The 26681-nt window shown below is 38.8% G+C and overlaps 1 protein-coding gene across 1 annotated transcript; it reads left to right on the top strand.

Annotated features, from left to right (window-relative positions):
- Positions 1-34: 34 nt before the first annotated feature.
- LOC306820437 (clathrin coat assembly protein AP180-like) lies at positions 35-26681 on the top strand. Its single transcript, XM_079338280.1, has 23 exons — positions 35-616; positions 733-1011; positions 7176-7318; positions 7615-7690; positions 8515-8617; positions 8797-8890; positions 8981-9092; positions 9179-9285; positions 10035-10076; positions 10540-10613; positions 11424-11436; positions 11600-11724; positions 12639-12715; positions 12908-12922; positions 13482-13649; positions 15036-15134; positions 19292-19357; positions 22282-22368; positions 23152-23213; positions 23974-24027; positions 24189-24266; positions 24350-24461; positions 25308-26681. The coding sequence occupies exons 2-22, from the start codon at positions 882-884 to the stop codon at positions 24434-24436; spliced, it is 1812 nt and encodes a 603-aa protein (XP_079194406.1). The 5' UTR covers positions 35-616; positions 733-881; the 3' UTR covers positions 24437-24461; positions 25308-26681.

A 26681-nucleotide genomic window follows, 5' to 3' on the forward strand; every position in this document is an offset into this window, starting at 1 on the left:
TTAAAAGAAGACGTGGGATGAGACTTGTGCCAACCAACACTATCCAGGCACCACGGAGGAAGGATGGGGAGTCTAGATGGATATGTATAAGTCCAATAAATAAACAAACGACCGGGATGGGGGGAAGGAGAAAAAAGGAAATTCCTTTCTGACGTTTCCTCTTTGTGGCGCTGCGCAGTGTTGGCGACACCTCCGGAGGAGAACTGTGGTGCACATTTGCTCTTCTTGAAAAGAGCGGACTAGAGCATCTGAAGCGGCTTTTTTTTTTAGAGCCGACAACCGAGGGGATTGCGGGTTCCTCTTTTATTTTGAAATTCGTTTTAATGCACTGACGCTGGAGGAACAGCCAAACCTGATGCACCCTGCAAACGGGATATTTGACCGATCTGAGGAGTAGTCCATTGATTTTCGTTTCGTCATTTTGCGAGAATATTTTTTTAAACTTCGCTTCATTTTTCCATTTATATTCAACAAGATAAATAGGTATATCTCTTCGGGTGAGAAAATATCTTTTATTGCCAGCTGAGTGTTACATAACCGAGCGGCATTAGCTGTCCAAGGTGCTGAACTGAATCGGCCTAAAACGGGAAGAGCCGACGGGAATTCACAACCTTGCGTAAGTCTACTCATGTCACCACGTATATGATCAACGTGACCGCACAATCTGATGCGAAAATAACGTTTATAAGTGATCTCGGTTTGACGTTTTTTTTCTTATCCGCCCACACACAGAAGGTCACAGGCCTATCCAGCGGGAGAGAGGAAAGCACGGGACAGATCACCGAAGCACCGGGAAGCTGCAGTTTTTTTTAATTCACACATTTCCTCCATCGTCCAGAGGTGAAACACATTCCTGAGGTGGTCGATTCAGCGGAGAGAAAATGTCGGGGCAAACGCTCACGGATCGCATTGCCGCTGCGCAATACCAGCTAACGGGATCAGATATGGCCCGAGCTGTGTGCAAAGCGACCACTCATGAAGTGATGGCGCCCAAGAAAAAGCACCTGGAGTGTAAGTGTGGCTCTTTTTCCTCTTTCTTACTGCAAGGCCTGGCTTAGTAGAGCCTGTGGCTAACCACACACATCCACGAAAAGCACATGCTAACATGCAATCTTATCATCATGGCCATCCAATTACACATACCCTCAGCTTAACAGGGTGTGGTGCCATAATGAATTAATGTAGCCACTGTGATGACCCCTCTGGTGACCCTTTGTGTCAGCCTCTAGTAAAGATGATGGAAACCCACAGAGAGAGCGAAAGAGAGAGTGGGAGAGAAAGGTCATAATTTAAGATGGACTGACAAGTCATTCTTATTGGAAAAGACCACCTAATGGGCTCTTTCATTAAACAAGTCTGTAACAGAGCTGCTGAAACCCTGCAAGACACTTAAGTCTACACACATACTTGATGAAAATGTTGATCCCATATATGTATGATGTCTGAACAGCATGCACAGAAACCTCATAGCGGTGAGTTTAGGCCATAAAGTGACAGCTGAATAAGAAATACAACCTCACAGCTTTATTGACACATCCACAGACCAGGCTTGGGCCTCCTTATGACAAATCATGATTAATCACTGTCATCTATCACACATACTGAGTCAGACCAAAGCAGCCACGTGGCGCTGCATACAGATGATTGCTAGAGACTGATATCTTTTTTTCTTAATGTGCCCATGTGTGTCTGGTCGCAAGGCAGGTCTGGCTCCTGCTTCCTCAGCCTGGACCTTATATCTTGTGATCCTCTCGGCTAATGAATAATTTAATAATCAGCCAATGACTGCCTTGCATTATTTACACAGCCAAAGGTGACCATGCTAAGGCTAGCATGCAGCACAGACCATTGTTTCCTTACTCTCTTCTGCATCTGTGTTTGCTTTTTATGTGTTTAACTTCCACTTTCTGTCACCACCTCTTTCTTTGACTGCAGGAGACAGCTTTCAATGTCCAAAACACTTGAACACACTATCTCTTGACACTTTACATTTAAATGCATCCTACAATATGTAATACATACACATATTGATGATTAGTCTTTCAAGAAGATTTTTGGTCATTGAGTTTTGTGCTGTATCTGTTTCTAGGGCAATTCAACAACTGTGTTGTATGTAGGCCGCTCTTGTACATGTTTCTTTGATAAGGGAGATCCTGACACCATTTCCACTCATAGCCACAATGGTTTTTAATTAAATTGACGATATATACTCACAACTTGAATAACATGTGTGTCTTGTAGTTTATACATAGAATAGGAACAGCATTAAGCAGTTGTTACTATTTAAAGGAAGATAAATAAATTGCTTTATACTGCAGTTGAAAATAACATGCAGGCCATTATATTTAATACAGAAATTGTTTAGTATTTGATGAAATTTTGATTTGATGAAAGTTGTGTCTGTTCCTTTGGCAGTGACAGTTTGTGAACCCTGGGGTTCAATGTGTGTGTGCTATTGGTAGTGGTTTAGGAGGTGCCATGCAGTTGCCATGGCAACATATTGCAAGTGTCAGGGGGTTGGCACCATTTGGACAGAGGGAGATTGTGAGAAAGAAGAGGGAAAATGACAGGGCTCTTATCTCTGGAGTGCAGAGACAATTATGATGAATGTAGATTTCTTCAATGATGACTGTGGAATTGCAATGGCCTTTCAGTGCAGGTGGTTGACTTAAATTTACAGAAGGTTAACACTTGTTGAAAGAAAAAATGCATGTTATTGAATTTTGGATAAAATATGCGAAAATGCTACAGAAGTTCCTTTTTATCAGGCGTTGCACCAATAACTTTGACCCTTAAATTTACTACATTCTAGGAGCTGTACATTTATTTGTGCAAAACAAAAATGTTATCTTGATTAAAGTTCATATGCAGTTGTTATTTATTTGCACAGGAAAATAAAAATAGTAAAATACCTCATTCTATTTTAAAACTCCAGTTTATAGCCCTCTTTGTGTGCTGTGTTATACTGGGGGTAGTGAAAATAAAAGTGGAAGGAATTTGTCCCAAATTTCATACAGCAGTGCATGCATGGTCAGTTTAGAGAGTTGTTTTTTTTTCTCACACAACACCAGAGGCAACATTTAAAATATTTGAGGTCATATTGTGGATGTAGAAAAAGCTGCTTCTGTGCAGATATAAATCCAACGAGCAGCATCTTTTAAAGCTCCTGTGAAGAATTTTAGCTGATTATGAAAAGAGAGAAATTAATGTTGAAGCCTCATTATGAGCTAAGAAATAGCAAGAAAAAAAGCTAGTAAACTAGTAACATCAGTGAAAACTTCTATAGTGTTTTTTAATGTCTGAAAGAACTGTCGTGGGGTAGGTGTCAGAAGAGGTGATTAACTACTTGCTGGCCAAACAGCATTTCTTTTAAGGATCACTGCAAAGTGAGTGAAACATTTAGCTGATAAATCATGAAGAGGGATTTTTTTGTGTGCTAAAAGGCACTTCTCATACATGTACAGTACAAAATCAGGAAAGCAATAAGTGGTCAGCTTCTTCCACAGGGCCGGCAAAATCAATGCAAACCAAAGTACCTAACATTAAGCTGTACGCCTATAAATTAAAGCTTTGTAGATATTGGATTTAATACGTAGAAGAAAAATGCAGTGAAAAAGACATTTCTGGAATGGCCCAGCTTTTTCCCAACAGGAAGCAGTCATATTCAGTATAGTGGTTGGGGGGAGGGGCTTTTTGATTGCTCTTGTTACCTTTCGGCCAAACCAGACGTGTTTATTTCCAGCCATTTTCTGTGTTTAGAAAAGCTAGTTGTAGCCTTATATTCAGGGCACAGATGTTAGTATTTACCTCAATGTTCTACTCAAGAAAATATCAAACTATGGCTTTTAAGTGCAACCAGGTAATGTCATAGCTGACTGCCCTCATTCATGCATTCATAAGATAGTCGTTTTAAAAGGTTTGTAAATTATATTTGAGTCATTTATTTCATGAACAACATAAATATGTTGGCGAATATTGAATCCAAAGAATATATTGAATTTTTGTGTGACTTTCCAATGATGCACATGACAAAGAATCGCCGATATTAACTGTCACTGTTGGTTTGAATGTCCAGTTCTATTTTCTGCTGCAAACAGCTACACAATCTGAACCAGTGTCTTCCTAGTTTTCATTTTGAGGAAACACATACATATGCTGACTCATGTAGAACTTTTCATACTGGAGTCACAGGTCAGTAAATTGTGTTGTGCTTTGTTGTTTAAACCCCTTCATACCTTTTATAAGCTCACTGTGTTACTTTGTCAATGGTCCCTTAATTCCAAATTTGAAATCCACCCTTTTGTTAGCATTGCTCTAACGTGCTTGTTTAACACTACATTTAATAGATGTAGACACGAACAGCTGGAGAACTCAACATCTGTGCAATGTTTTAAAGATTTAACAGTAAACTAAAGAGTGATTATTATATAGCGAGCAGTGACACACAGACACAGAATAGATTCAAATTGGCATAAGGCTATAATTATCTGATATAATTATAGTTAAGCTTTCAGGGTGGATAAACACAATGTTGGGTGGGTGCATGGGTTTCGAGCTATATACAGTATTCTGGCCTCTAGTTTAACCTTAAAGAAATGATTACAGCAGAAAGACACAGACACAAACACACACACAGCATGAGGCCTTGCTAACAGCTCATTATTAGAAGCGTGGCTGTGGATTACCGTAAGAGTCTTTATTTAGCTCTGCCAATCCTCATTAGACATACACACGTATGTCAATGTGTGTTTGTTTCCTGCAATGATACCGAAACAGGAAGCATGGATTATATGATAAGATAACACCTGTATATGGCAACACATCAAACATGAGTCAACACACATAATAGCACATGAACACAAACCGTTTTCACTGAGTGTTACGGGCTTAAAGTCAGAGGGTGTGTGCTGTGTTCAGAATACTAGATCTTGTTATGATAATGTTAAATAACAACAGTTCAGCCATTGTGGACCATGTCACTGTGTGTGTCATCTGAAAAGGCCTCAGGGGTTTAGAGTCTTCAGCCATTTCACAAAGAAGACAAAAAAAACAACACAGAGGGCAATCAGTAAACAGAGGATTAAAAGGAGGTAAACCATGGCGAAAGACTTCAAACAGAAAAGGGGAAATAATTCTGGATAGGAGATTATATATTGGAGACTAATTTCTAAGTTAAACCAAGTAGGAAGAATGATGAATGAATACAGAAACATCAGACATGATCAAAGATGTCACAGTGAGGACATTACCATCTGGTCAGGCTGTACTAGAGAGTGGAGCTAGTAACACAAAGATCTGATGAAAATCTGTGTTTACTTCATTAACTTACAACTCGATCTAGTAAAATAAATATAATAAGTATATGTTTTAAAGATTATCAGAGCTGATATTGCCCATTTCTTCATGTGGTAGAAAGATGACTATTCTGAATAATGAATAATGGCAGATAATGATAGCACTGGTGGTGACAAAAAGCTGATAATGGTGTCAAACAGGTAGAGTAAAACAGACGCGTGCATGTGTGTGTGTGCTACGCGGGGGATGGGCATAGGAAGACCAGCACCAGTGATAAGTAATAATCTGTTCACATCCCCCCAACCATTACATCCCCTCTAACCCCCGGCCCCTCTGTCCGACGTCCTGCTGCCCTGTTCTGACCTTGAGGAGCCTCACTGCTTCGACCCTCATGTCTCTTTACATCTTACATCCTCATGTCAAAATACTCACTGATGTTTCCAAAAAGACTTTCTATTCCTCCTCCTCTTGCTCATCACCTTGCTGTCAGTTCGGTATCTAACTTCTCAAGGCAAACCAAGGCCTGCTCAATATGATGGCCTTCCTCTCTGTCTATTATCAGAATTGCCTGTCGATATCTGCCGCAGTCTCTGTATGGTTACGATTAGAGCTGTTTTTGTCTCTTCGCTTTCCATGTCTGCAAGAAAAAATGACATTTTTAGACGTTCAGACTGCTAAGTGTTTATTGTGTTCTTATTTCAACATTATTTTTACTCCAACCTAGCAATATCTGACTTTTACATGTGCATTTGGAACAATATAATGTCCCCTAATGGCAAAACTGACAAACATTTTGAATTATAGATTATTAGTTAAATATCCAATCTATCAATTTTTCAAAGTCTGACTTCCTCCTCATGAGTAAATCATCTTCCTCTCCTCGTTACTTGGCTGTCTCTGTAGCCATCTGTCTGCTAGTCTCTCTCTCTCTCTTTCTCTAAGGAGAATCTCTTTCAGACAAGAGAAAGTAAAATATAAAAAGATAAACATATCTAGTGTATAGTATTTAACATCTGTAAAATGTGTATTTGGATTTGACACGTTTCAAGATGTCTGAGGGGAAAATTACTTTATTATTACAGCAGTTTGACTTTATAAAGGTATTGAACTTCCCCCTAGCTTCACGCCACAGGAAGTGTACTAAACTAAAGTGTGTTGCATATAATATGATGTATTATATCAATTTGTATAAATTGCTTATTTCATCTCATTTAAAAAAAGCCGTTTTTACCTTCCTCTTTCTCGTTGTTTTGCACTCAACCAAATTCCTTGTAAATCTACAGTACATAACTATGAACCTGATTGTGGTCATAAATCAACATAATATAATCAATAAATGTTTCTACTTTGTGTTGGATTCCACAGTAGTGTAACACAGACAGAAAGAATTCTTTGATGTACCTGCTCATCTTTAGCTCCCGTTTGCTTTTTATTCCACCTCGTGCTGATGTGATGTTCTGCTATTTCTCAGCTGGAGACAACTCTGTGTGAGAGTCTGAACTGGCAACACGGGAGGAGTGCTGACGAAGCATTTTTCTCTCTTACTGTGTGCACTGTCAGCTGTGTGTGTGTGTGTGTGTGTGTGTGTGTGTGTGTGTGTGTGTGTGTGTCAGTTCAGGTCTTCCTCCTGGCTTATTATTCTCCTGGGTGTCTGGAGCAGCTCTGCAGTGAACACTTAATCAAAGTTTAATCTTAGTTGATCAACTTATGTCTGCATTTGTCAAAGACCAAACTAACCTTGACTAACCTCTAAAAAAAGACACTTCCCACTCTAGAAAACAACCCTTAGTCATCAGCTCTCTGAAATGTCTCACAAATTTCAATGTAGATTTGAAGTGAGGATCTTTGAATGTAGATTTTTGTTGCGGATTGTGTTGCAGACCTGGTGTCAGCCACCAACACTACCAATGTGAACATCCCTCAGATGGCCGACACGCTGTTCGAGAGAGCTACCAATGCCAGCTGGGTGGTCGTCTTTAAGGCCCTCGTCACCACTCATCATATGTGTGTCCACGGCAATGAAGTAAGTGAGTGGGATTGAGGAAGACCAGTCATCTGTTACAATTCAATTCATGTTTGAATCCAGGTTTGTTTAAAACACAAGAGCTTGATATGACTGATTTTTTTTAATGAATTGTACAATTAATTGGATTACTTAATTACAGTATATTCTAATGCAAATGTTAATTTCTCGAGGTCTGACCTCTGAAACAAGAGAGCATGTGTTCTATATTTTTTTATACCTCTAGCTTTATTCCTTTCCTCCCTTGTCCTTTGTAATTGAAAAGGTTCATTGTGTTTTCTTTCGCTCTTTCACAGAGGTTCATTCAGTATTTGGCCTCCAGGACTTCCCTGTTCAATCTCAGCAACTTTATTGACAAAACCGGCTCTCACGGTAAAGAAACTCCTCACTGTGATTATTGTGTGTGTGTGTGTGTGTGTGTGTGTGTGTGTGTGTGTGTGTGTGTGTGTGCGTGTGAGTGTGTGTATGTGTGTGCGTGTTGAGGGTAGTGGCTCATAGCTAAACTGATCTCAGTATCCGGCAGTGCAGAAAAAAAAAGCAGGAAGAGAGCCATCTGGCAGATAGGAGGGGCTGGACACGATCACACATGTAATTTTACACACATGCATGCAAACAGATGCTTGCGTTGTTGTCTCAATCTGCTTATGTCTCATGTCTCAATAACTCTTGATTATTCAAACCTTTTAAAGCTAAAATGAACTATGATTCACATTTCCCCGCAAGAAGTGGTGTTGTTTCTCCTCAAAATGGTTGTCTTTGATTGAATTTGAAAGCAAGGCAGCCTTGTGTGCATCGTTTTCCCACCTTTATCAAAAGTAACGTTTTTGATTGCATCATGGTGTTCAAAACTGTGGTTCCTAATGGTTTGAGCTGAATTCTACGAAATATGGGAAGCAGGACAATTTTAAGGCAATTTGAAATAGTAGGAAATGTCAAGAGATAGTGATAGTAACCCGCTTTTCATGTCCCCATGCTTCAGTTAGTGTTCAATTAGCAGTGAGGAGACAAATAGAAACTCAGGATGCAAATAATGAGGTTTCATAGAAACCACAGGACTTGCATCACAAAGAACAAATTAAAGGAAGAAGTTATAAAATGCATTATTGTTTTCCAAAAAGACCTAAGTAAAATCCTAATATTGCGATTAAACACGAATAAAGAGCCTTTTCCGCCTTTTGATGTATGTTTCTGGTTAGGCTATGACATGTCTACATTCATCAGACGGTATGGACGATACCTGAACGAGAAAGCCTTTGCCTACCGCCAGATGGCTTTTGATTTCACCAGAGTCAAGAAGGGGTGAGTCCAACAAGCTGTCTACAGAGGCTGGACATTTTCTCTACTTTCTTTCTACGCAGTTCGACCCCTCATGCGATTACTAGTCAACAATACAACATTTTTACAGATCCTCTATACTTGATGAAATCATTGTTTGTTCTGATCCATGTGCAGCGTCTGACTCTCAGCTGTTGTTTCAGTGCTGAGGGTGTGATGAGGACTATGACCACTGAGAAGCTGTTGAAAGGCATGCCTGTCCTGCAAACTCAGATTGACACACTCCTGGAGTTTGATGTGAGTCTGACTTTGATTTTCACGCATACTTAACAGAAACATGCAGCATCACCTCAAACTTTTTTTTTTTCGTTATCTTTGCCTTTTCAGATCCATCCAAAGGAGCTGAACAATGGGATCATCAATGCTGCATTTCTGCTGCTCTTCAAGGATCTGGTCAAACTGTTTGCATCCTACAATGACGGAATCATCAACCTGTTAGGTCAGTTGTGCACAAGGGACTCTTGGTTGAAACTTTAAAAATAAGAACATTGATTAAAATCAATGTGTAACTTCTTGTATTCATAGAGAAATACTTCAAGATGAAGAAGAGTGACTGTAAGGAGGCCTTGGAGATCTACAAGCGGTTCCTGACCAGGGTGACAAAGATCGGGGAATTCATGAAGCTGGCTGAGGTAAAAGATCCACCTGTTCTCAATATGAACTTCACAATCGATATCTCTGTCTGAAGTGTCTATTTGATAGGTTTCATGTTCAGATGAAGTAACTGCCCTTTTTATGATACACCCACTGCAAGAACTAGGATGCTAGTTAGAGCGATATTTTCTTGTACTAAAGACCTGATATTCAAACAGCGCATACGGATCTTTGACAAGTTTATTTTGGTTGCTTTGTCAAAACATAAGGGTTACTGTCATCTTTAATGTGTGTTTTTTAACAGATTGTTAAAATCACTTAAAAATGAAACAAAACTCATAAAGAGAAGTTTCTATTTGCCCGTCTGCTTTCCAATTCTGTTATTATCACAAATTCTGCAAGACGCAACAAACACAACCACGGACACAGCAAATTTAATCTGGTTGTTGTTATGGTACACAAGAAATGTGCAGGAGTTATACCAACCAACAGAAGACCAGTAGGAAAGTGTAGCTATCCCATACGATTGGGAAGGCAATAGAAAAAAACTTTCAACGGTATGGCAGTCTTAGGACGGCATTTGGCAATTCATTTAAAATCTATTGATGTTGTCACCACCAGTGCTGTCATCTTGTGAAAATGTTCTTTGCAACAGTCCGTTGGCTTGCAAGTTGCGAAACTGATTGAGTTGGTCTAGCCAACTTGAGGATTATATATATTCAGAATAAAAAAGGTAATGAGTACAACTATTGTAAAACATTTTTCCACATTTTTTTTCCTTCCACAGACTGTTGGAGTTGAGAAAAACGACATTCCTGACATCAACTACGTGAGTTAACACTTCATACCTATCATTTATTAATCCCAGAAGAATTGGTACGAAGAATGTTGTGCACATCAACCTTCCCACTTCAAACACACCCATCACAATCTCCTTCTGCCCAGTGTCTCCACCCTGGGGTGGTGGTGGATCTAGCAGATTCAGATGACGAAGATTGTCCGTTTAAACCTCTTGAGGACCCGGTAACCACAGGGTGTCCTTGCTGAGTGCCTGATTACAGGATGGAGTGTCAGCATGTTAAGCTCAAATAGTATTTCACAAAAAGGTCATGCTGGTCCTGTGTGTTTGAGTTTGTACAATGCATGATGGAACTGCAGTGAGATAATCTAATACCCTGTCAGTTTAATTTTCCCCACTTTTTCTCCCATAACTGGCAGACAAACACAGATGCTGCAATGATGGAACATATTGAAATGGGTTATTAATTTGTCTATCAACTTTTTTTTTTCAGGCTCCCAGCAGCATCCTGGAGAGTCTGGAAACACACATGAATGGTCTGGAAGATGATAAGGGCAAAAAGAAGGGGTAAGAGATTATTAAGCAAGTACTCTCTTCATATCCATTTAGGTGTGTCTTAATCTCTACAAGCCATATAAGAAGAATTGCAATCCCATCTTGACATAAGGCAAAGAAGGTGGATTCTTGGAAGCTCCATATTTGTTTTGGGACACAAAAGTCGTGTGACTGAAAAGCTTGAGCAGTCAGACAAATTGTTGTTAGAAAGAGGTCTAACAAGTGCTTTTCCTATTGTTTCCTTTAACCCTTCCTCTCTTTTATCCCCTTTTATGTTCATTTGGAATCACCAGTGAAGGGTGAGCATATATTGAATGTGTTTGAACTTCTCAGAGAGAACTGTGTAGATTTACTTTCCTTATGACCCCCCCCCCCCCCCCCCCCCCCCAAGACCGGCAGTTAAATGTACACATCATTCACATGTGGGTTACACTATGTTGATAGTGTGATGTGAATAAACACCAAAGTTTACTCGATTTCTGTTTTGAAATGTGTCTATTGATGTCTTTACATGTGTGAACTGAACACATGGTATGAGTAATAGTCAGTCACCTCATGTGTATTATTGCACCCTGACCTGCAATGTGGATCATTATATGAAGGGTTAAATTAACTATTGGAATCCAATCAATAATGTCTGCTGACAAAATGTGTTTTTCAGTTTATTCTTTGGAAATTAACTCTTCATATGATCACATAAAATCCAATCTGTTTTTTAGTTTTGTTCAACGTCTTCTTGAAATACACCAATAAAATAATATCCAATCTAAAGATATCCTTTTAAGCAAAGCACTCAAAAATAATCTGTCTTTGCTCTTTCAGGTCTCCAACAAAGGTAAGATTCATTCAAATTATATATATATATATATATATATATATATATATATATATATATACATACATTTTAATGACATATACATACATTTTAATGAAATGTTTTGATGAGCTCCTTGGGCCTGATGCAACATTGAAAGGGGTTTTCCTTGTCTATCTTGCAGGGCTCTCCTACAAACAATGTATCTCCAACATCAACTCCAGCCAAATCTTCAAACGCTGTCCCGACACTGCAGCCACCTCCTGGGGAGAGTGCTGCTGCTGCGGCTGCTCCTGAGCCAGCTGAGGAGTAAGGGCTTCATTTTACAGCAATAAATCATGTCTGTTTTGTTGAGACTTTTTGGATGTATTGGATATGTACGGATGATGTGTGAATTTGTGGTGAATCCTACTCATGGTTCATAGGTTCACCAAGTGGTCCATGCTGAAATACTGTTTTTCAATCTATTTAATTGATTACTGTGATATTTGATACAGGGTCTGGATCATACGTTGTGTACCTCTGATTATCCCCTCTGCTCCTACATACTTTTTTGACGGGGAAAAAATATTGATTACCTTGTAATGTAAAATTTGAAACAATCTTCAGGTTAAAATCTTGATTTTTTTCAAAAGTTGGTGGTCTTTCCAAGCAATGCCTGTTTGATACTACCCTCTACCTCAGTGGTGGGGGGTGTTCACTATCAATAAATGTTAGCATGCAAACCCACTAAGTACAGTAGCTCAAAGTAAATGTGACTTCTCCTGATAATAAATATTACAAGATATGATTATGATAAGAAACAGAATTGTCGATCGTCACATTACCTGAACATGTCTTCTTTTTTACTACTGCTCCGCCCTTTAGGAACAACCATTAAGACTTATTATTCAATTTAATCATATTCCTAAAGTAACCGTTTTCCTCTAATGTCATACAAATTTATTTATCACCATTAGGTTGATCAGCAAATAAAAGACAATGATCTGCTAAATTCCTGATTCCCAGATAACACAAGTGTAATAATATCATTAGCTAGAAAACAGTTAAAAGCTAATAAAACAACTTATTAGCGGTGCCGTGCACATTACAGAAAGCATAATATCCTAAAACACTTTTAGCTTGGCTTCTACTTCCTAGCGAACAAAATGTTTGATAGGACATCGTCGATTGCTAACATTATTTGTTGGTTTACTCACTTTGTTTCTGCCTTAATCCTCCAGTTCCTTGTTGGATTTGGATCCACTGTCCTCCTCGGGTCCTTCAGTCGGGACATCAGCTGCTCCCACATCTTGGGGAGGTGAGTCCCTTCCTCCTCTCTTTTCAGAAGCTGAAATGCACTTTTTAGCATTGACAGTTTAAAGAAGTTATTTGCAAGAAAGGTTTTTTTTATAGGAGCTTGATTCATTTACATGAAAACCACTAGTCTCAAGGAAGAATCATAAATAGTTTGAATGAACACCTTTTCATTTCCTGTTTTCTTTTTCCATAGATCTCCTTGGATCAGGTGAGTGTCAGTCAAAGTTTGTAATTCATCTCCAGCATTAGTCTAGAATACAGTACAGTAGTCTTGAATCATCCTCCAGGATACCTCAGTGTGTATGACTTTCTAAACAAACTCTTATCTGAAATGGAGATCAACTGGAAGCTATGTTGGTGTGTTAATCCATATAAAACAGACTTCGCTGTAGAAATGTCATGTGGTTACCTCCCTGTTTGTCTCCTCAAATTGTTCTCTAGTCTGAGTGTCTTTGTTTCTCTCTGCCTTCTCTCTCCCTTCCCTCCACATACTCCATCGTCTGGTTTATGGTTTTTAATGGGGGCTATTTTGTTGGTTGTTTTTTATTGGTTATGATTGGGTGATGTTAATAATTTGGTAAATACTTGGGTTTCTTTGGTTGGTTAATCCTAAATTTTCTCAATTGAATTTTATTTCAATCATACTTTTCTTTCGGCTTGTTTTGTTCACTCTTGAAACGGTGACTCAACTGGTTATTTGGTTGCTTTCTGGGTTATTTTTTGGAACTTTTCGTTTGGGTTTTCGAATACCCTGTTGGCGCTCGCAGAAATGGGCGATTCCTTGCTATCTGAACCCACCCTCACAGCAGAGACCGCCCCCTCCCCTGCAGCGACGCCCACTCCTGCAGCAGCAGAACCTGGAGTCTCTCTAGCTCCTCCCACTAGCACAGCAGCTGCCACCTCCCCTGGCACCGTCAATATGGATCTGTTGGGAGGTCAGTGGGCTTCCAGAAAATTCTCTATGAAAGAATCAGTCTGGGAAGCTCAATCCGAAAACCATCACACAATATGATAACAGAAAGACTGCATGCACAAACACATACAGTATCTCGACTGCACTTCACAAGTATTTTTTATATTCTGCTGATGATGTTTCATCATCAGTTACATTTAACTTTAAATGATGCATTGATGTACACGCTCATTGTTTCCAGCTTTGCTTTGAAAATTGTTTGAAATAGAGCACAATAAATAATCACGAAATAAATAATGATATTCATCAATGAACTGTTAATTGAAAACTAATACAGAAGTTATTTTAAGGATTTTGTTTTTTGTTGCCTACAATATTAGATATAATAGCATTTCCCCAATAACAAAAAACACTTCTTTTCACATTTGAATTCCTGTCACTTTAATTACTATGAAACCTTTCAGTTAATCAATATGCCCTCGGTCTATTTTAGCCAGGCTATTTAGCTGTTAGCTACTGATATAACAATCTTTAAAGTTATTTTAAAGAAAGCCAGGGTCACTAACTAACCAACCCTACAATTTTGCTGAGTAAACTAGCTTGAGTGTTAGCTTAAATTAGCCTAACATTTCATTACCTACCTAGCATCATGTAGAGTGCATACCTGGTTAACATCTCTCATGGAGGAAATATGCCTGATCTTTGTAAGCACAGATGATCTTGTAGGATACTGCTGAATTTACTACTTCTGGAAAACATCCAAGAAAGAGATAATATGAATTTATTTTATTCACAACTACTAGTTAATGTATTAGTTTTGAATATCTTATTCAAGTGATTATTTATTTCATGATTTATTACTTTTACTTCTTCATGCACAGTATATTGTGAAATGAATACAAACACATTATCACAGTTACTCTGTCTGACACATAAGTGCAGTACGCCTCCAGATACTCTCAGCTGCACACTCAGATTACAAATACTGCTACACTCATTCTCCACATGCATCTTGCTTGATTGGCAGACATGCTTTTCTATGACCTCAGGGAAAAGCAATTCTGCTAAAACCCTGTTACATGGCTACAGTTACAGCTGTAACACTTGTAGATTTCAAGCTTATTCTGCTCTCCATGCAGTAGACGAATCCTTGCTGTAGTGCTTCATGTCTGTAATCCCATTTGTCCATTCACCTGTCATTGTCTGATGCTTGAGTAGCTACTTAGCTTACCTGAATTATTCTGATGTTTTCTGTTTCCTCCTTAAACAACTTGCCTTTACTTTATTTGACAACTTTATTTTTCTTTTCAACTTTCTTTCTTACTCTCTCTCTCTCTCTCTCTCTCTCTCTCTCTCTCTCTGTCTCTCTCTGTCTCTGTGTGTCTCTGTCCACTCCTGTGAACCTCAGATACCTTTTCAACACCTGCTCCTACCACTGAGGCCTCTGCAGCCACTACTGAAGGTGGCGCCATTGCTTCGCCTGCCTCTGCTACGAACGCTGGAGCTGGTGGGTGTCTGAAAGTTTGTCTTTGTGCGTGTATGGCTGTTTGAGTAAGAGTGAGGGTAAAAGCAAAAACGTAGATGACCACTGTAGGTGTTCAACATCTTGAAAAGCTTTCCACTGCGATTCAACAACTGTGCCCTTTGCTAAATTCCGGCCCTCTTTGGCCCTTTAGCTCTCATAGCCTTCTATGATATACATTATCTAGGCTTGCCCCTCAAGTTGACATTAAAATACTTTTACAGGGATCTCGTTTTAAAACCAGTTGTTCTTTAAAGCTGTCAAACCAGGCAATAATGAGAAGAGTGCTTTTGTCTAGATGTCTCTTTGAAATTTGAAAAAAATTTTCAACAAACTACTTACTTAAATATTCCAAATCCAAAACAATTATTTGAAATGTTTCATTTGTCTACAACAGTAACAAAGGGTGGAGCACTGCATTGCACCAGCTTTGTGTGTGTTCAAACGTAGCTTAGTTTAAGCTTAGTTTAGCTAAATTCACATTTTACTAACGTTTTAGGTGTTGCACCAGTTTCAACAACTTCAAATCTTCCACCGAGCTCATAAGTCCTCTCTAAAATATTGGCGTAGGTAATGGATTCCCTGCAATGGATTGCATCCTTAAGAAATCTACAATGTTTTTTAAAACTCTGTTTTTACAATGTTTTCCATGAATGGAGCAAGAGATAAAATTACTTCATGTATAGCTGATGATTTCCCCACTCAGTGACACTGTTGATATTTCACTCCAGCTGTAGAACAAGGAAGTAAACTTTAGTTGTCACTAATGCATTTTCATATATTTATATTTTTCTCTATTTTTTTCCACCTCTGTTTGTTGATTAACTGCTGTTTACAGAAGTTATTTTTAGCTGTTTGTCTGTTCAAAGACAATAAGGCACATGAGGCAGCACTGACAGCATTAAGCACATTTATTTTAAATGACTGGTCGCATGCACTTAAAATGCCCTTTCAAAAAAATATTTTTTCAAATGCTTTAGCAGTTATGAAATTATACGTCATTATAGACTGATGAAGGAAAGATGGAATCCGAATCCGATTGATCTGAGAAATACTTGCATCCCCGTCCTTCACTTGAAACCCTCTCATTAATATTAATGGAACCATCTACTGCGAAGTGAAGTAACATGACTTGTGTGTGAGGACACCCACACTACTTTTATAATTCCAGCTAGCATAAAATGAACAGATTTGATTGGTGCACTAACTTACTTTTTGCAGTTTTAGTTGACCAATATATGCAAACAAATTCACCATTTACCCATGTCCCTTTGGTACCTTTCTGCAAAATAACAAGATGCAGCCCAGCTGGCGTTTACTTGTAAGTGGTGATTGTAAACTGTGAGATGTTTAACAGTTACCCATGTCAGTTTGGACATTGGCTCATATCCAGTTCACTTCATTTATTCTCATGGTTAACATGACTTTTTCCACTTCAGGCTACTTATTGAGTCCTACAACTCTACTATGATTTTTTAACTTTATCGCTGCAAAAGGACCCTATTCATACAAAAATATGTTTTATTACACAACAGGACCACAGTTAACATTGAGTCTACTTTGAGGCTGATGTGTTATGAAAAAGGTTACAACTAATCTGTGGGCTGTGTTTTTCTCTACTCATATCTGTATTAAAAAACATTAAGCTAACTTATAATTCTGCTCGCCTAGTTAAGCTTAGCAAACAGGGAAACACAAAAAGTATGTATGTATTAAACAAGCATTTGTGTGTTAATTAGTGAGCCTCAGATGTGACAAGGTGGTATCTTTGTTTGTTTGTGCTAAGCTAGCCAACTGTACCTTTCTATAGACTGTATAGTTACTAGGAAGAGAGTCTTGTTTCTTTTTATTTAACTCGTGTTTTCTCATCTGGTAAAGATGCCCTTTTATTAAGGCTAGTTAAGGCTTTTACTTGTGATGGAATATGTTTATAAAATAGTGTTGCAGATTTGAACCAACATGGTTTTTCCAGTAGTTAATGTCCCAATGTTTTGTTATCTACAGGCTTGTTTCTGCTGATGTGTGCGTTTGTTTGGATTTCTTTTGGATTTAATGGGGGGTTTTTTATTTTTTCATCTCATCTTTGTGCAGGGATAGAAGGCGTATAGACTTGCTTGTCATTACTGCGGGTATCTGCACAGTGCTATTGTTGTTGCCATGGCTATAGAAGACATTAGTGTTATTTATCTCTTGTCATTGGCTTCGTATGATGCGTGCATTTTCTGTTGAGGAAAAACAAGTTGTTGGTGGGAGATTTCTATTTTGTTCAGTTTAGGTCAGTTGGGTTTTGTTTCTAAGTTTTCTTTACTTTGAATGAGTAAAATATTGTCTTTATTTGTTTGGCACTTTTCCTCCCCAGTGCTGTTTATGGAACTACTTTTTCTCAACTGTTAGAGAATTGCAACTTTGCACATTTTTCTCCCCTTTTTCTCTGAGAGCCTACCTCCTTCAATTTCATATTTTCATCATCCTCACATTAACAAAATGTCTCATCTGGTTTGTATGGAAGTCATTGTCTAACATTAGTTGTTACTCTCCATGTGTTACATTTCTTTCTCATCCTTTTCCCTCCCTCAAGACCCCTTTGCTTCCTCGGAAGGTAGCACCAACACAACGTCACCAGGTCTAGACCTTTTCAGCATGATGACAATGGAGAATAATAATCCGGAAAATTCCCTGGATGCCTGTTTTAGCTCTGTGGTGCCCTGCCCCTCCCCTTCACCTTTTCTCACCTCTAGCACCATCACCACCACTGCAACCATTTCAGCTCCCATATCCCCCAGCGTCACCAGCCCTGCGACTGACCTTTTCAGTGGTAAACATTAGAGATGTGTGTGGTCTTGTTTTAATTTTGTCTTTTATATTCTCCTGAATATTCTGTAATGATGCTTTTTATACCGCTCCCCTTTCAATTCTTATTCACGGACTAATTTGCACATTGTAAAGGTCTGTTTCATGTCTGATCATCCTCACTGTTTAAAGAGTTTGAGCATTTTGATTATTCCTCACTCTGGATGCGCATGTGTTCGTAGATATTTTTGATTCCATGCCAGACACGAGCTTGACCAAAGCAGACACGCCCAGTGCTGACTTGTTTACTGCAGGTACCCTGTTGCCCCTGCTCTGCCATCTCTTGTGCACATCCACTCTCATATCCTGTCTTGCCGTGTCTCTTTTTCAGCTCTGTCCTTGGCTTTTATTTAGGAACAAGAGAAGGAAATGAGATTTCTCACATATGGGTCAGCTTAAAGCTTCTGTGCTGTTTGATTCATTTTCTAAATCACTCTTACCTCCTTTCTGTTCCAGCATGAACTGTGTGCTGCGATTGCAAATGAAAAATGCATTATAATGAATCAAAGTCAGTTACAGTTTGCATGTACTCGTGTTTGAGTCTGTTTGGGCTCTTAACACCATCTCCACCTTGCCCTCCCCAGCGGATGTGTTCAGCTCCCCTGCCCCCATTCTCTCCTCCGCACCCCCACCCAAAATTGACACAGGAGCCATCATGAACCTTTTTGGTGGTGGGTAACTAACATGATTGTCTGCTATCCCCCTGTTCCTGAATGTATCATCAGTGAAGAGGAGTAGGGTAGTTACAATTGAAACCACAATGAGATTGTTACCAGGCTTTTGTATGTTCTAACCAGTGAGTTAGTGAGAGTTACATTGTTGCATATTTTATTTCTTTGGTTTCATCAATTCATAACAAGGGGAATTATTTGTGATTAGGTTTCAAAAGTGTTCTAAGTAGATATCAGAGATAAGGGTTATCTTGATTAATTGTTCAAATTACATAAACTGCAAGGTGTGATATCAAACCTGGAGTTTGTGTGTTTTAAATTGAAAATGCAAGTGGACAGTTTTCAAAGACTGTCAGATAAGTTCATTATATAAGAGTGTATGCTTGTGAGTGTGCGTGTTCTAATTTGTCAGAGCAATATTTCCTGTGTTGTTATAAAACATGTGTGGAACCACACGTTCAGTATCGTCCTCTCTAACTCGAAGCACTCTGTTTGGCATTACCAGTGTGAAGGAGAAGGCTGACTATAACCACTTCTTTGCCCTCATGCTGCGATGGGAATGGCTCCTCTTGCTTTGACCTGGCATGGCTTGGTTTGGTTTTTTTGGTGTTGACCTGCCAGAGTCCACAGGAGGAGATGCTACAGCTGCTGCCGCGCCTGCTGCCCCCGGTGCTGAACTCATGTCAGGTAAAACCAGTCCATCGGACTTCTGCATGTATAGTGTGTACACTCTGAAGTAAAAACACTGTGGTTAAGTCATGAATGGATTGCTTAATGGGCATATAGCATACAGACAGACTGTTGTTTGAGTTGCAGTCCCTGTAAAAAGTAAAAATGTCCGGATTTTGCTTTTCTGCTCCTGTCCCTGCTCAGAACCTTTTAAGATGAGTGTCTGGAAATGAATCCTATGAAACCCAAAAGTCATTTTTTTATGGTTTTCTTCAAATGAAAGCTACAAAGCATGCTTACTGTAAGCTAGAGTAACGTTTAAATTAATAGAGAAATTTCACTTAGTTATTTATTCATGAGGATAAGATTGTGTCTTCATTTACAGTGTGCAATATCTCATGAATAGCATCTGAAAGCTCTGGTTCACCTGCACAAAACACTGACAGAAAGAAGAGGAGTAGAAAGAGCTTTTTACATGTCTGTGCTCAGCGGGCAGTTGCTTTATAATCCATCCATGACATAAGCCATTGTTAATTCATTACGGCATGCTGTGTTGTTGTTGTTGTTGTTGTTGTTGTTGTTGTTGTTGTTGTTACAGCCACTGTATGTTTCTGGCTGAATGGTCAATTTTGAAAAATGATTTTTCTGACGCTCAATAAATGACTTTGGTTCATGAAACAGGTTCAAATTCAAGAAAAAAGGTTCATTCAAAGAAAATTTACTTGTTTTTGTTAATTTTTTGCTTGTATGACACCCAATAATGATCTTAACTAAATAATGAAAAGCAGCCCATTCTCCACCTCAAGTTGCTAAATATGACCGTTTTTAAATAAATCTAAGAGTCAAAAAAGGATGCTGTAAGTAACCCTCCAGAGTTATTACTGGATAGCTTTTTTTTTGAGAGACTGAAGTCTGGATAAGTATAAAAATGAAACATTAACTTGGGGTGGCAGTCAAAGGATATGTCATGGGACTTTTATCCAGGGGGACACTGTTGATTTCTGATTAAGACGGAAGCCCCTTAAACACATGCAAACAGAGACTTCACCCAACTTTATCTGGACTTTCTTCCTGACAGCCTCCTAGTAAAACATCTGTTAGGAGTCAGGGTGAGTCGATGTGTTCATGCAGCAGGATTCACTGCAAGAGAGTGGGTGGTGGTTATGATGTTTATATCTTGGGGCCATTGCACCAACAGTTTAATTTGTGCACATAAAAATGCTGCTTCATTTAATTTTCTGCTTGCCAGTTTGTTCTTTCCCACTCTTTTGTTGATACTATGAATATGTGTAATCACTCCTGCTGTGAGGGCAACTCAGGATGCGGTCCTGAAATGTTCCGGAGACTTTCAGGACTGCATGTGGGAGAAAACTTAAATAGTCCATGTTTAGGTGTTTAATAGGTTGACTGCTTTTTTAACTTATTATCACATAAAGTCAGTCTTTATGTGTGAAACAAATCTTATATAGTACCATCAAAAACAAGTCTTTTGTGTTCAGTTTACCACAGATTTGTGATTGTTGTTGCAAATTCAAAGTCATAACTTGTTTGTGAGCAAGCTTTATTGAATTTGAAGAGATTGTGAGTAAAGTAAAACTTGGGTTATTTGTTGGGTATACAGTAAAGTGCAGTCACTGTTGAATCATGTGGAATTAAACTATGTCCATATACGGTCCAGTTACTGTCATCCTCACATCATGTACAACTTTTTTTTTTTTTTGTCTTTGGGGAATTTCTGTCATCTCTCCCACCTGTTAGCATTTTTCATTTAGTTTCACTGGTGACTGTTACCATGGCATTCTGTGCCCTGCCCACCTGTTTCCTCTCATGCCCTGTCCTATGCCATTGGTCTTTATGTTATACAACTGATGGTCTGCAATACTACTGCTTGAAGGCTTAACCCTTTCTTTCCCCTATTTCTTTCTATCGTTCATGCTTCTTTAAACTCTGATGGTTTCATTGTCTCCCGCTCCTTTAAACCTCAATGCTTTTCTCCCCCTTCTCTGGCAACTGGGCTTTTTCTTTTTCACTCTCTCTCTCTCTTTCTCTCTTCCTCACTCGCTCTTCCTCTCTCTCCAACTATTTCATGCGCTGGCTCATTGCTTGCTTCCTGCCATTTGACTGGGTGAGTTTCCTTTGCTCTTTAACACGCTAACTTCCCACAGTGCACTGCTGCATTGCAGTGGTGAAAGGCACACTCAGCTGCACTGTCCCTTCCATTACTGACACTCTACAGTCACAGAGAGTGACGATGCAGCGTGCTTTAGCATTTAGCTTAGCTTCATTCTAGCTGCACTGCCTATTCCCCAATTTTCTGCAGCATTCACACACACAATCCACCCAAAAAATGTAACTCAACCAACAATCACTGAAAATGTATTCTTGAGCCTGTTTATGTTGGTATGATGGTATGGTGTATATATATCTTTATTTTTATTTTTTTAAATATAGTTTTCTTTGTGCATATTGCAAATAAGCACAGTATTAAGCAGCTAATAGATGTCTCCTCTCGAAGATATGACTACATATTAACTCAGTCTGCACAAAATGACAAACCATTGAATGAAATACTTACATTTTTTGTATTTATATATATATATATATAATTCTTTTTTGGAAGACTCAAGGTCCATTTGAAAAACACACAGCCACGCACAAACATACAGCAACACAGAGGTTAAAAAATAGGTAGAAGACAATTGTACCAGTGCTTCCACAAATTTGACTGGTATCGTACAGTGCGATGTCTTCTATGTTGTAATATAATAGAAATTGGCCTTTTAGTAAATATAACAGTGCTCATCTCTTCTCTGTTGTCATGGAGACATCTCTTGGTTGTCATGGTAATCCTCAGTAGGAAGTATGGCTTCTGTTAGAGTGTGAGAACTGCTTACATTGAAAAATGCTAACATCAGCCTCCCTCTTTCCTTCCCTCTCTGTAGTATTTGATGGATTAGGAGATGTAATGAAGCCCACTTTGACCCCTCAGGGGGGTGATGTTGACACCTCTATGGCTAACATGGCGAGTAGTAAGTAGTCATTTAGATCACTAGCAATGTCTTTCTATATTGGGAGAAATTTGCTTATTGGCTTTACATGTAAAAGACAAATGAGACAACAGATGCCACAATATGAAGATTGAAACACCCGCACTTATGTGAAGCTTTAGCTAGATGCCAGTTGCCCTAATTTAACATAATGACTGGAAACAAGTTATTGGCACTCTTGACTGTACCAACATTCACCTACTGCATTTGTTTGTTTTAAAGGAAAGGTGAACAAGCAAGAAATCTTAAACTATGTGCTTTATTTCTGTATACAATCTGTAGGTATGCCAACCTAAAATATTGCTTGCTGCTATCCTTATATCGCAGACAGAGTTGATTGTTTCTAAATGTTGTAAAGTCAGCACATTTTCAAGCTAACCTAGCCTTGTCTAAAATATATATATTTTTTCGGTAAAAGGTTCTCTATGTAAATTTTCAAACTTTAAAATTCATAATCAAACATTAAAAGAATAATAATCAACATTTTAACAAGCTCTGTTGGTGCTGTCAAGCAATTTGGCTATTTTCTTTAGTTTCAAGTCTAAATGCTAAGCTAAGATAAGCTAATCACCTCCCAGCTTCAGTTAAATACTTAAACTGCCTTAAAATGATGTGGTATAGATCTTGTTAAAAAAGCAAATAAATGTATTTCTTCCCACTGATTTAATTCTGAATGTTTTTAACAAAAATGTGTTATAAATGTGGCTTCACTGAAGTCAGTAAATGAAGACAGTGATGTTGCAGTATCTCTCTTTCTTTTTCTAGATCTCTCAATGGGAACCCCAGCGGCTCCTCAGGTAGCTCCCCCATGTTGGGGTGCTCCCATGGTAAATGTTGTCTGTGTCTTATAGCATGGAGTGGAGACGCATGGCAGCAACAGACAGGGCATCGCAGCAATCATGAGCATTGCCTTCATCTTGCTCTCCAGGTTCCAGATTTTATCATAAACGTAGCATACTGAGGGCCATGGCAGCAAAGAAGGTGGAAAAGACCCGTGAAGCAAACTTGCCACACTTGAAGAGACCAAGGGCAGAAATGAAGGCAATTAATATGTAGTTTAGTATTTCTGATACACTGTACGTATCTGGAACATCTACTGGAGAGTAATGAAGTGGCAAATGATAAAACCAAATTTAGAAGCTGTTGCCGTGAAACACCTTCTTCTTCTTTTAATTATTTTATTCTTATTTATTTTTTAAATCCTATCTGAGTCCAGGATAGCCTCCTGGTTCTCCTCACAGCTGAACACCCTTCACTAACACATTAGCTCCTTATTGATAGGTTAGCTGTCTTTCTGGCTACAACAGAAATAACAATCTCATCTGTAGGCTTCCTGCAAAAAGCTTCTCCTCTGCTTTTGAAACCCTAGCGCATGTGTGTGTAGTTAATTGTTTTAGGTCTAAAGTTGTGTTGTGTTTTATTTTATTTATTTGTTCTGTTGAATGTTACTGTCCAAAATCAGTGTGTCTATGTCCACTTTTAATTTAAGATTTGGTTGTGTACATTGTTTGCATCTTGTGTCTGTCTGTCTTATATGTAGTCTAGTAACATCCCAACTCCTCCTCTCCCTCCCCTTCACACCTGTAGACCGTACCCATGGGGGTCCCTTCTTTTATGGGGACTTACCCCGGCATCAGCATGGTAAGACCACCAGTCCAGTATAGTGTAGTAATGTCCCTGAACCCAGTCTGGACATTACTAGACATTGATGGACAATGAGTCCCTCAGGTGTCCCTAACACCCATCAAGTGTCAAGCATTGTGTCTTACTGTCTCCTTTTCCTTCCACTGTCTCTGTGTAAGCCTGGGGCACCAGGAGCTCCTATGATGCCGATGGTGAGGCCGGGCTTCCCTGCGACCGGGGCAACTCCTGGGGCGCCGGTAACATATACACGAAATATAATGTTTTTTATTCATAAAAGTGAGAGCAGAGTCAAAGTGCTAAAAGTCAAATGTGTATGCAGATGTCTCCCGGAGCAGCCCAGAGCCCCAGGAAGCCACCACCACCGAGGAACGCTCTGGATGACCTCAACATTAAGGACTTCATGTAGACTGACTGACCTGTAAACCCCCAAGGTATAACGTATTGATAAATAAATGCTGCAAGCTTACATTACTTTAAATCTACCCAAAACCCAAATCCTTTACAACTCTTTAACTGTCTGAGTCTTGTGCTCATAACATGATGCATTTACAAAGTATGAGAACGATACGATAAGATGAGTCAGTTTAAATGTTTGCATTTAAGTTTCGGTGAAGTCGGTTTCTCGACTTTGAGTTTAAATTATATAATAATAAAAGTAATTAAATTGATTCAGCAAACCAAATTTATTCACAGAAGTATTTCAGCTATATGTGTATGTATGTAGTTGATTGCTGTAGCCACAAGTGTATATTCCTGACAGCTCATGTTGAGCATCAACTGGGGGAATTTTTGCTCCATGTAAAAAGCACAAACTAATGCTCCAGGGCCAATATCAATTGTTTATAGTTGCCCAACAAATAAGGAGTTGTAAGCAACATGTGTTTCCTGACTGAAAACTGTGAAGTGTCTTGAAAAACATGTTGTTAATAACCATTCAATGAGCAATTTTGAATATATTTTAGATGGTTCTTCTTCTTGGTCTGAAACATAATGTCATCGCTATAATGTATAATGTCAAGCCCCTATAGTCTTGGCAAATGGCCTAAACAACAATATTTGCTTTAAAGAAGTGCTGTAACAAATGATGCTGCACCTTTTAATAAATCAACATTTTGGAAACTTTTTTTTTAATTTTCTGTGTAATTGAAGTGAACACAGTGGAGGCAAACCAAAATGTGTCATGTGTTATACAGTATATAATATTTTAATATATTTAATAGCAGTTCACCCATGACAGTGGAATTCAATCAAGTTTATTCTCCCTCTGTCCTCCGTAGGTCTGCATTGTGTCTGGAGCTCTGTGGATGTGGATGTCTGCACTTTCCCACTGCCTTCCCCTCAGTCATGCCCTTCAGCCAACCAGCCATTTCATCAACCATCTCTGCCCTCCTTGCCCTGAAGAAACCCGCCCTCTTTATCTAATGTTGTAGCACAACTGTGAATGTGAACCCTAGGTACAGAAAACATAAGCCTGTTTGTGTGTGTGGGTGTGCGTGTATATCAGTGTTAACCTTTACTTAATATACTATGGAAAAAAGAAAAAAAAATTAATGTGTATTTAGATTCATTCTGGATTTCTGCGTATCAGCTGATTGGAATGGGGGATATACTGTATGTTGGTTTCTTTGCGCATCTCCAAGATGAAGACTGTGTTGTTAAATGTGGACTGTGTTCGGTGTGTGTAACTTCACTGGCCAACCTCCCACTCCTCTGCCCCTGTTGTTCAAACTAATACTGAGCTATGTTATTATCATTAAAACTTGGTTGTTCCTATATCTGCTTGGCCATCCATCCTCCCAGCTGTCTACTTCAACAACTCTGAATCGAAACGTACCTGAGAACAACTTGAACTGCAAATCTGGACTTATCATCAAACTGTGTTCTGTTTATTCTTTTCTTTTTTTAGGAATTGTATGAAACATACAAAAAACTGTTTGTTTGTTCAAATTGACATATGCATTTAGTCTTATCTTAAATTATAGATTATACATATTTTCTTTAACTTTATTTTGAGAGATAAATGTATCATATATTTTTAGTTACTTCTAATATGGTTTAAAAAAAAGGCTAGTAGACGATAAACCCCGCCTACTTTGTACATACCTCTCAATCTGTAATCAGGCATAGTTGGATGAAACTTTGCCCTGAGTGTTTACTATTCCGCCATCTGCTGGTGTGGAGTGATACTGCATCATAGCGTGCAACAAAAGTCAATCTGGGATGCATTTTATTACTCTCAGAGAGCTCCTCTTCTTGTCTGTGTCCCCACAATGACATACTATCCTGATGGAATTTTAACCTGACAAGGAAGCGTTTGTGTTTGTAATTGGCCTCATTCTTCTTTGGGTCGTTTAAGCGGTCGGTACATTTGATTATTGGTAGTCTTGAGGACTCTTTCTGTAAAGCACTCAAGTATAAGCTGGATGTTTTGTGTGTGGTTTATTTCCAAAAGTGACTGTATCTTAATCCATTGTGGCATCAACAAAGTGTTGAAAGAAAAATAAAGACGAATATGACACATAAAAACAAAAAGAATGTGGAAAAATACTGTTTGCAAAGCACTGAAGGCTTTCTTGTTCTTTGGGTTAATATGGATGGCATCATCCTCCCCCCACCCCCAACCCCCTACCCCACCTGCATGTCAGTCCAAA

Source organism: Symphodus melops (assembly GCF_947650265.1).
Source record: "Symphodus melops genome assembly, chromosome: 1".
NCBI classification, from domain to species: Eukaryota; Metazoa; Chordata; class Actinopteri; order Labriformes; family Labridae; genus Symphodus; species Symphodus melops.

Coding starts and splice junctions, on each gene's coding strand:
- LOC306820437 (XM_079338280.1), top strand. CDS start 882: ATGTCGGGGCAAACGCTCACGGATCGCATTGCCGCTGCGCAATACCAG. Junction 22,369..23,151: donor TATGGCTAACATGGCGAGTA/GTAAGTAGTCAT, acceptor TTCTTTTTCTAG/ATCTCTCAATGGGAACCCCA. Junction 23,214..23,973: donor CATGTTGGGGTGCTCCCATG/GTAAATGTTGTC, acceptor TCACACCTGTAG/ACCGTACCCATGGGGGTCCC.